The sequence below is a fragment of the Sycon ciliatum genome, chromosome 3 (assembly GCF_964019385.1).
Source record: "Sycon ciliatum chromosome 3, ocSycCili1.1, whole genome shotgun sequence".
Taxonomy (NCBI): domain Eukaryota; kingdom Metazoa; phylum Porifera; class Calcarea; order Leucosolenida; family Sycettidae; genus Sycon; species Sycon ciliatum.
In genome coordinates, this window is record NC_088645.1 from 20,281,424 (window position 1) to 20,293,265 (window position 11,842).

General features: G+C 47.4%; 1 protein-coding gene across 1 annotated transcript; it reads left to right on the forward strand.

Moving 5' to 3' along the window:
• The first annotated feature begins 8,838 nt into the window (after positions 1 to 8,838).
• On the forward strand, positions 8,839 to 11,334 carry LOC135811697 (DBH-like monooxygenase protein 2). Its single transcript, XM_065324934.1, has one exon. It carries the CDS (start codon positions 8,934 to 8,936, stop codon positions 10,713 to 10,715), a length of 1,782 nt encoding a protein of 593 aa, XP_065181006.1. The 5' UTR covers positions 8,839 to 8,933; the 3' UTR covers positions 10,716 to 11,334.
• Positions 11,335 to 11,842: the final 508 nt, after the last annotated feature.

Sequence of the window (11,842 nt, forward strand, 5' to 3'; positions counted from 1 at the left end):
TTATTAGCGACCTGGTAAAAACGTCGACGATGCATGATTGTATATTCGAAATCGATTCCTGGCGATCTTGCTAAGCGCGTCACTCACGCCGTCAGGTGACTGGGGTTCTATCAAAGACAAGTGCCTGGCTTTTGAGTTTTGTCGAAGTCAAAATGAGTCAAAGCGTTTGAACTGTGCCGCAGTGTGCGCGTAGTCACAGACAGGCATTTCGTTACCTGGCAACTGTCGCTAGACGTGATTGTCGGGCTTGTCAGTGCTGCGGCTTCACTTGGCTAGGTACTTTCCCGGTTTCTGTTCCCTGTCCCATTACCTGAGCGGCTGAGTACCGTGACTGAGTACAAGCGTGCAATATGTATCTATTATCGCCTTCTTAGTATTTGACCCCACTAATTTCCCTGATACCTAAGCGGTCAAATATATCGCGTATTTGACTGCTTAGTCAAATACACGATATATTTGACTACTTATATTTGCCTCCTTAGAACTTCTTGGACTTAGAAATTTTCTCTCCAACTTAGAAAAAGAAATTTTTCAAGAAAGCAGAAATACACAAGATGGGATTTGAACCCACAACCTTGTGAATCTCAGTCACTCTTCCTTACCACCCAGCCACTGTGCTACCGATGCTTAACCTAGTTTAAACAATGATCTTGACTTTAAATGCAGTACAATGCGGTATAGGCTATATTATAATACTAGAATTACAAGGATATGTCGTATATGAAGAGAAACTATTGCGTGGAGAACACGATAAATAGATTATAGACCTCATAGTTGGTCTATACAGGATATATAGACCTCGTAAAAGACCTCGGGGGACCTCGGTCTTTTACTCGGTCTATATATCCTGTATAGACCTCCTAACCGGTCTATAATCTATACTTATCACTCCCTTAGTATTGACTCACATAGATTTTTGCCATACCTAAGCAGTCAAATATTCCTGCATATTTCACTCCTTAGGGCTATATTGACTGCTTATATTTGAGTGCTTAGGGGTTGCGCAGTTGAACGGTGCCTAGTGTAGCATTGTCACTGCATGAGTAGGTGGTGGTGCAACGGTTGTGCAATCATAAAACCGGGATTCATGAGGTTCTCGTTCTGGAATTTGAAATACGGACTGTTTGTCGTGATAAATCTAATATTGACTTCGTACTTGGTCAGTATAGGAAATAAAAACCTCGTAAAAGACCTCGGCTTCGCCTCGGTCTTTTACTCGGCTTTTATTTCCTATATTGACCTCGTACTCAGTCAATATTAGATACATGTTCCAGGGGATTTGGCGAACCGCAAAATGACGTGTACGGTTGTGATGAGATGAAAGCCGGCCCCTGCATGCCTTCAACAACCGGTACCGCACACGGACCGGTGCACACAGCCTAAATATCACCGCTAGCCCCCGCATTCTCACTCAGCCCGCTTTTCATACCACCCTCCCCTTGGCATATATCGGCATGGTCGGCACCCAATTCTCATGACTGTTGTCTGATGATTGCAAGAGCATGAAACTTGAAGTTGTAGCAACTAAGTCTTGATTGTCCTTGGTATTCTGTTCTGATCAGATGATAACGTTAGAGCTAGACCTGCGAAGGCCCTGACGTGGTTTGGATTTCCAAGCTGGGCTTCTTTGTTGCCAAAACTAATACAAGTCATGTACATGTTAGATTGACAGCATGAAACAAGGTGGAGGACACTGTGTTCGGAAACAGTGACCTTACTACAACCTTCCGCGGTTGGCAGAGCCCCGGTCTCTGCGGACCATTTGAACCATAATTATGGGTATCGCACCCGGTTCTGATCCTCGTTATGCTAGGGGGGTAGGAGGCTACCCCTGATTTCGTCTTGTTGTCTTCGCTCTTTTTTAACTTGTACAAAAACTTCTTTTTCTTTTTCTTTCCAACTTCTGCCCATGGCGTCCTTCTCTCAGCTCGTCAATTGCGTGAACTACAACAAGGTTTATCTACTACTGGTTTACCAGTTTGGGATTACCGGCATATCAAGTCATGTACTGTACATGTAGGTGCACGCAGTTTGGAAGCTGGATGGTCATAGGGCCTTGACGGTGATGCCAGTACCGTGTAATGGTCATTACAACACTCAACTTCTCAAGCTCAAGTCTGCGCGCACAGAATATGATAATTATGACGTCAGTGTATGATCGCAATCCGGCTCTTGTCGCTAGCTGATGACTATTCAATTACTGTTGTCTGGTTGTTGGCACTGGTTGTGATCTGCCCAACAAGCAACCGGTAGTGGACGTTACATTGTGTGCAGGGACATCCCTCCAGCAGTCCAGAACAGCGGTATTTTTATTAGTTGAGATTGACTCAAACAGTCAGTATTGGCCGCGGGCATCCCCTTGTTGTGTCTTTCAAGAACGTTGCTCACTCAACTCGTATAGGACCATCTCCAGAACACGCACGACATAATCTGCGGTCAGAACTGTTTCGTCCTTTGTGTACTCATCAGCACAGCAAAGGGAAAACGAGGCCGAACCTGAAAGCAATTGAAAATAAAATGTCCAAAGCAAGATTAAACCAGGCAGGTATTTTATTACAGGTTTGCGGAGTGGAAGGTGCGACGTGCTCCACGTGTGCTCCGGATTGCAGTCGCGGGTCGGTCAAGTGTCAAGTTCGGCAAGAAGCGTGTGTTCCATGTTGGAACAGCCAACTTGATTATTTATATTTTATTTCACTCGCCTCGTGGCCCATGACGAATTATCACACAACTTGGAGAGAGGGGTGATAGCCAACCATGGTAAAATGTCAGTTTCGTCTTCCCATGCAAAGTGTCCATCACCTGCATACATATACAGCGGTCTTCCCAGTCCGCTACTAAGCCCACATGAACAGTATAGTATTGGGATGCATCTGATCCAGATTTCTCATTACTGTTTTCTAATTATCGCTTTAATAGTGAGTGAAACTCGGAGTAGAAACACTTTCTCTGTCCTCCTATTGTTTGAACAGTGTATTAAACATGCAACTAAAGACCACGGTGACTAGCGACCAGCCTTGTACTACAGACCACTTCGCCAGGCACGGACGGTCTCACATTCCAATGGTTGTGCGGTGCAAAATTGCAAACCTCTAACTAAGACCGCCGGCCACTAAAGACCGCTTTCTCAGGTCCCAAGGGGTGGTCGCTTTCTCAGGTCCCAAGGGGTGGTCGTTAGTAACAGGTTTTACTTTACATGTACTGTAGTATGTCAGATACCACCAACAACACATCGTCCAGGCGGAAAATTCTTGTTCAAGTCCATTCGCACATGTACAAGTACCCTGTGTATCTCCTCAATATGAATAATCGCGCTAGGAAGAGATGTCCAGGCACATACATGTAGGATACCGAGTTCCACTTCACGTTCCTTATAGGGCTTGAAAGTGCTACGTCACAGCATAGCAACAATTTCAAAAATTCAAAAACTGGATCCACTTGGATCCAGTTTTTGTATGGATCCAAGCACATTTCAAGCGGTCTTACCCACAGCATGGTGATGTAGCCAGTGAAACTGACTGATTTGGCTACTGGGGGCGGGGTTACAACTGGTGGCGAAATAAAAGTCACACTTGCATGCGACATGAGTAGGTTGCTATGCACCCACATACTTAGGCAATAGCAAAGTCACACCTTAGTGGATCCAAAAATAGAAATCTGATGTCAAATTACTACTCCCTGGCCGTTTTGACGTCATCACTTTCAAGCCCTATACTATAGTATTGGGATGCATCTGATCATTGGTCAACGTTGGACATTGGTCTCGTGCACCCAGCTGAAGACCACCGAGACTGCACTGTACTCTGCACTGTACTCTATAGACTGTAGTGTAGTATCAAGAGTACATAACCCCCCAGAGTGTGCAACGCCTGATCCAGCTCTGTGTAGGGTCTTGGTCGAGCGGAATCGGATCTTCTGATGTCATGCGTACACTTCACACCAGCGCAAGGCCGGTCTCGAGGCAGGGCACCATTGTTTTTGATCCAAGAGTACCCGCGACTCCCCGGGTTCCCCTCAGATGTGTACGGTATTATGACGCAAAGATCCGATTCCGCTCTACCAAGACCCTACACAGAGCTGGATCAGGCGTTGCACACTCTGGGGGGTTATGTACTCTTGGTAGTATAAGCACAAGGGTAGGTTGCGTAATGATCAATAGACAACATGATGCAGCGTATCCAGACTACTATACGAGCTCGCAACGAGAAGGGAATGACAGTAGTGCACATGACGGTAATTAGATCAAGGGTCAGTTACTGTAGAAATCGCATCCATTGCATCGCCGACTGCTGAACTGCAAAGTAGTACTAGTAGATTCACTGAGTGAATTAGGCACCGCGTACCGGCGAATAATGCCGGTAGAAAAATTGGCAGAATTCGGTGCTTTTCTGGTAAGTTTCCTGCATGTTTGGTATGTGGATAAAGAAATGGAGCAGAATTCGAGGAATTGCCCGCCATAAGGTTTGTATGGTTCCGCCAATTTCACTGCTTTTCGAGCAGAATCCGCCGGTGCCTAGAGTGAATGCAGTACACGTAGACCGATAAACAACCCCTCGCACTTGACCTTTCAGGCTCGAACATGAGTAAACAATAATAATTTAATAGTGCCATGGAGCATGCTACATGGTCTTTACTTCATCCAATGAATTATGATGTCCGTGGGGAGTGGATGATTCGGTGCGATGTCAGACTCTTTAAATTGGCAGATGGCTGATCTCTCGAAGGTCCTCAAGGGACATCCATCTATGCCTGGATAAAATGGATCGAACGTTTCAGAAAATGTAACAGCTTTGACTTGTACGATACCTCTCCTTCTGAACATACAATGTTTCTCTGTCTACAGTCCAATCTCTCCCTCTCAATATCAATCTGCCTCTCTCTGTCTGCCTCCATCGGCCTGCCCCCATTCGTCTCTCTTTCCCTCTTTCTCTCTATCTGTCTTTTTCTCTCTCTCTCTCTCTCTCTCTTTCTTTCTCTCTATCTCGATCGCTCACTCGCCCAAATAAGAACATTCAGAGAAACAGTCTACAATGATGTCCAGTTGCTGTGTCAACTACACAATACTGTGTAGAACAAAACAGTAGCCTTACTTGTGGTGGTGGCACGTCGATAGTACTAGACTACTACTAGCACAATGTTTCGGTTGACATCCGCCCTCCCAACACTTCACGAAGCTGCATGAACAAGGTTCAACAGATGGTATCGGCGAGTACTAGCACACTGTAGCCGATGTCCAGTGCTGACTCATGCATGAAAGACAGCATGGTATGATGTAATACAGCATGATGGTGATTTGCCAATCATGAATCTGGCGTGGCTTTTACCGTGACTTGTACTGCTATCTGTTACATAGCCGGGCTATTATTGTTGCTATACACCCTGCCACTGCTCAATACCTGCTCAATACTACCAGGACGCATGCAAAACATAAGTAAGTAAGTATGCAATGGAACAAGGCGGAAATATGTTGTGACTCAGAGTTTCATGCTTACTAATACTATCAACCAGATACCCAGTTGCGCTGCTACATGTATCAGCCCTTTGAGCTACAAATAAACTGTAAGTGTATGCGGCTGTGGAATCACACATCTCCTACTGTGCTCGCCACGTGCCTCTGGAGAATCCGTGAAACTAATTATATTATCAATCAATCGATATCACACTGTGGACTCCTATCTTCTGAAAATTGCACCCAGGTGCTACAGGTAGGTACTGTCGTTGCGACTCAGATACCATGAAAGCCTGCCACGGAAAGCGCTTCGGCAGCATTTCAGCAATTATTTGTAATAATGGATTGGAACGATGCAAGACGTTGCGTATCATATTGCATTGTGTTTGTTTTCCCTGTAAAAAAGGCGTCATGTTCATAACAGACAAGAACAACATTGCATAGCGGTACTAGCAGTCTACACATACACAGTCAGTGTGGGTTACTGATATTATCACCGGTTACACAAAGGCTATTATTATTTTGTTGTCACTGTAATGCGCTGGAATACACTGGGCGTATCCATTGCGTGTGTACCTGGCAAAAGCGGATGCTTTTCTCGCGTAACCGGGTAAGCTTCTCTATTGAAGACTGAACCGGGTTCGCTGCGCCGGATGTACATACCTATCATCATTGTTCCCTTCTTCCTTAGTGCAGCACTGAGCAACACTTTTAGACATTGCCAGCTTGAATGCGAATTAATATAAACACACCACCACCACCACCACCACCACCACCACCACCACCACCACCACCACCAACAACAACAACAACAACAACAACCCGTTGCGACTGGTGAATGCTCATACATCATTGTTGGAAACAGCTTTATGAAGGAATTTAGTGCCAGCGGATGTGTCGCTTTGTTGGTGGTATGCTGCGGCAAAGTCGGGTCGAGGACAGCTGGAGAGCACATGACTGGTGTGGTGGTTCATGACAAAACTTCACAAGTTCTTTTCTTCTCTCTGACCTGCTAGTGATGGGCATGTGATGCTTCTAAAAGTGGCCTTTGTTATCAAAACTGCATGAATCTGCATGACGATTGATCCACAGACGAGGGGCAGGACAGTACAGTATGGCACTTCAAAGCTCTACTCAAGGTCCGCTGAAACATGCAGATTTCGTACATTGCGTAACGAGCCATGTAATGTCCCATAAAGATTCTTTTTCATGTGTCCGAAAAGCAAATGATCACTAGTATCATGTTCAGGCAAGTTTCACGCCACTGGTAGCCGGACTGAGAGTACATTGTACGTACGTACGTACAGGTGGTCAACGTTGATGATAGTTGTTTCTCCTCTTGATAGCACTTAGCCTTGGGGCGTGCTACCACTCAGCCTCAGAGAACTAATTATGTAAAGCTGAGAGAGCCAGGGAGTAGAACAATACTAGCATTATGGCTCTACTGCTCAACTGTTCTCACACTTTGCTGAGCTTGAAATAATTATTGCGCCCAGTAGTACTCTAGGTAGTACCAGTGACGAGCAGTGCATTGCCCTAATCTCCAGTGAGAGCAGAAAGTCAAGAGCGCCGCCTGCACATGAATGTGTGTCAGCAGAAGGTCATCATACTAGTAACCTCATGTTCGCCAACATCTGTTAGATTTATCGCTGCTTTGGCACGGGCCAAAGCTGTGAGGACACCCACGTGTCTGGAACCGGCTCGTGATCGGAACCTTTTTGGCACATCACCAGATTATGATTAATTTCATGAGGTATATGAAGCGTAACAGTATTGTCGTGGATCCATGGACATGGAAATCCAGTCGATTGACCGGGGCCGGCGCCCTCAGCGCGTACAGAACAGCGCTTGATCCGATGCGATCCGCGCGACGCAGCATGTGTGTACTGCTTACCCACGGCTGCACGGCCAGCGCCCTGGGGCCGCTAGACGTGCGATCGGACAGTAGTAGTTCATGGTTCTTTATACTGAAGTACACAGTCCAGTAGAGAACGTTTCGAGAAAATACATGTAGAACCAAGTCGAGGACGTGACATACAATCATGTAGAATGTTCTTTAGTGAGGATTGGTTTCTTTGATTCACTCCATTACTACTAGAAGTTGGGTTTTGCACGAGCAAACGGAAAGGACTCGTCCATAATACGTCAGTGAGCGGAGCTGGGTTGGTTTCGTTAAAGGCCCTAAAAGGGCTCAGGCATCGCCGTTGCCTTTCCACCTGTGCTTCTCGCATTCGCCTGCAGTTCGTCATGTCATGCGCAATGTTATGTACATGCACCGGTAGTTCACTCCACGTGTCCGAATTCATACTCCTGTATCCTACTTTACTCACAGTGACACCCACGCATCTTTACCTGACAGTTATGCGGCTACAACTAGTCAAGATACTATTGTTGAATTTGTTATGGATGACACTGCCCGTCAGGCTGCCATAGAATTCGATTGAGCTCTTGGCTTGAGTGATGGTGGAGATTGTGTCATAATATTGTCAGTACTATGCCCGCCCGTCACTTCCACGTGATGCTGGCTCACGATGGCTGGCTGGCACTGTGTTGTGGGGCTGACGTAAATGACGTGCATGCATATTCATTCACCTTTGCACTCATTCCAAGACCTACGGTCATGTACATGTAGATGTGCATGTATGCATACCCAGATCTGCAAGTTGTAGTTGTAGTAGGACTGAGTGCACACATGCTGTCGATGTCGATCAATATTCTCGTGTGTCATTGTGCTGTGCATACAATCCCTTGACACACGGAATCATAATCTCTAGCTGGCGGAGGATAAAAGACATTTGACGTCACACTTGACAGGCGGCTAGGTTCAGCTTGCGAAATCAATGCAAAGATGATTGGCAAGAAAGTATGTGATAATGCACTTGCTTCTCGGAAGTCTAGCTTAGGATACGTTCAGCGCCATCAAATTTCAGGGACGAAGCCGTTCTGAAAGTCGACGCTGACATGACTCTTACTCACGGAACATTACGTATCGACATCTGATTGGCTGGGTGGGCGGTACGCATGACGACTTTTCACGTCGATTACCAACCGTCCAACCACAGTGACCCTAGGAGCGAACCACCTCCAAGCAGTACCTACACGTAGCCAGCTTAGGCTTACGGAGAGGTCATACTGGACAGAGGAGTTGTAGCATTATGATGATGGTGTCAGCTATGCTGTCTCGACACACAAAATTCCATAGCGATAATATTATTGTGTCTAGTCAGGTGTATGATGTACCATGTATGCCTTCGTTACCCCCAAGGGAGCTTCGGATTGCGAAGGTGCTGAGTAATTGGAGGGAACCGCGTAGACACTACATTCGACAACACGAAACGCCTTGAAATGGCATTACAGGATACTGGGATATCTTCGCATAAATAGGACCTTCTGCTCCAACTTTACTCATAACTCCAGCGCCTTCAGGCAAAGAAAATACATACTCTCCTGCAGTTGTACAGAAACCCTTGCATCCCTGCCTATAACCATGGCTAGACTTCTGGCCGTATTCGTGTTGGCTATATTCGCCACACTGTCCTGTGCTGATGGCTACGCCTTCTATCGGACCAATATCCCCAACGGATTCAACGTTCAGCACCCATGCGATCCGAGCAAAACCTGGCAAGGCGTAGGACATCATAGCGACCAGGGCGGCAACGCTCGCAATCAGTTCGGACTGGACTTCAAGGCAGCCGGTTATCGCTGGACGGGGGCTCTGTGCAGGAACGACTCCGATGGTGATGGCGTCTCGAACGGCCAGGAGCTGGGCGACCCAAACTGTACCTGGCTGCCCGGTCAGTCTGCGTCTCGCACCGTGAATATCACGCATCCAGGATTCAAAACACCTATCGATGCTCACCCGTACGTCTCCGGCGACACCACAACCCTGGACTGCTCTGCTTTCTTCAAGAAGTGCAAAGCTTTCAGCGCGCCAGGTGTAAAGTATATCGACTTACGAGCGCCCAACAACTCCAAAAACAGTCAGGTCCCAGCCAAGGAGACAACCTACTTCAACATGAACTTCGAGCTACCTGCAGATCGCCAGTATCACGCTGTGGGATTCGCGCCGATCCTCGACAATCTCAACGTAATCCATCACTTTGTTATGGTGGGCTGCGACCGCCCGATCCCGGTGGGCGAGGGCTACGAGGACTTCAATTTCATGGAGGGCTGCGAGCGCACGATGTACGCCTGGTCGTTTGGTATGCAGGATGAGTGTCTGCCAGTGGAGGCAGGTGTACCGTTCGGTGGAAAGCACCCGCGGTACGTGCAGGTTCAGCTGCACTGGACGAACAAAAACAAACACGCTGGCTATCAGGACACGTCCGGTGTGCGCGTCTACTACACGAGCAAGCTGCGCCAGTACGACATGGGCACATTGACTCTGGGTCAACTGCAGCTCACCATCCCGCCAAAGAAGGACGCCGTCGACGCACCATTCACCTGCACCACCGACTGCACGCAAACGTTCTTCGATCAGGGCCCGGTGAAGATGACTGCTTCCTTCCCGCACATGCATTTCCTTGGCAAGTCGTTGTTTGTGGACGTCATAAAGCCGACTGGGCAGCGAACTCGCATCATGGACGATAAGGTGTACAACTATAACTCGCCGGTCACCTACGAATATCCGTCTCCCCAGTACATGGACATCGAGGCTGGCGACCGATTCGAGGGCAAATGCGTGTTCAGCAGCCAGGATCGCAACGAGACAACCCGCTGGGGATTCGGCTCCTTCGAAGAGATGTGCTTCGTGTTCATTCGCTACTACCCGTCCCGCGGTGAGCTGTCATGCAGCCAGTACGACTCGCACGACTTCTGCTATCAGACATCGACCGTTGAGGGCCCCCGGTGCAGCGTGTTCGGTTACTTCGAGAATATCACGATCACCGTCAACAAGGCTCTGAAAGAATGCAGTGACGTCATCGACATTGTGGAGCAGGAGAAAACGGGCCTGGCCAGCAGTCCAGCTCCGACGACGGCACCGAATACGAATCGTCCGGTATGTACATCAAGCTGTCTGAAACAAGTCGATCGCGTCCTCAAGGCGCACCGCAGCCCTTGCCAGCAGACCCGGCACAAGAAGGAGTGGAAGCTGCTCAACAGCCTGATCGAGACCAAGATGACGTCATTAGATGCGGTGGTGACTCACTGCAACACGGTAGGCGTGGTGGACGAGGAGCAGCAGAACGGGAACAGCGGTGGCGGAATGATCGCAGTCAGCAGTATGGTCATGCTTGTCGTAATGGTATGTGCTTCTATTCTTCTGTGATTCTCCCCAGGAGATCCATGAACGTGCATCGTATTCTGCTCTTTATTATCTATTACAATCACGTTACTACCAACACAATCTGCAAACTCTTGATTCTCTCTCTCTCTCTCTAGACCATGCAATAGTGCAAGTGGAAAGTACAGATGAAGAGCACTAATATCACATTGCGTCTTGTCATGGTGTACATTACGTACCTGTCGCGGAGTTTCATGCGCATAATTTACTTGTATAGGAAGAGACTGAAATCGCTGCTGGCACCTTTGCCTCCTACTATAATACTGGGCACATGTTTGTCCACTTGACGAATTCTCAATTCTCTTTTGCAAAGTATGCGATGAACAGGCACGATACCTAGCATTGGGTACCTCTATTCCGCAGCCTAGAACCAGCTAGTAGAATCCTACTGTTCATTATGCGGCAGCGCTGGCTTCTTAGCTCTTAGTATTCCGAGTTGCTATTTTGCCAGAGCTTATAAAATCCCTGTCTCTACTTAGCAATATGCTTTACTGCCCCATTACTTTTTCAATATGCAAACCAGTACATACATATGCTTGCATGATTTGTCCGGTATTTAATGCTCCAACACTTGGTTTCACCAAAGAGGAATTCTATAATTCGGTGTGTCTTGAGTCTTGACTCGTGCCGATTACCGAAATGGATTCGGTGAAGCGAAATCTGAGCATGTACATGTATGCGTGTGTGATGATAGTGGAGCGGGACTTCGTAAATCTCTGTCAATAGTCAGGGTCTAAAAGCGACTTGAGCAGTTGTATCATTCTGGGGAAGCTGGGCACATGTAGATGACAGAAATTGCGTGCGCTTATTGCGAAGCGAAAATAGAGTGCAACCGTGAACGACGACGACGACGGCAACGATGACAGCAATAAAAGCCCACAACTACGGCAAGTTATGGGGCTTTCAGATTCACCCATTGCAATGTCTTCCACTTGCATGTATTGAACCCTCGTTTGCTCAACGTATGAGGCCAAGCTCTTGGTGGATAATGCCATTAAAATGGCCAGATTCTGCCGCCATCATTCGCCACGGGCTAGTGTTGCCAGACAAACATCCCTTCAGGAAATGTTCCTAAAGCTATCATCTGAACACCCTCTGACAGTGAACAATCA

Bases quoted from the DNA above. Each gene is read 5' to 3' on its own strand.
- LOC135811697 (XM_065324934.1), top strand. From the start codon at position 8,934: ATGGCTAGACTTCTGGCCGTATTCGTGTTGGCTATATTCGCCACACTG.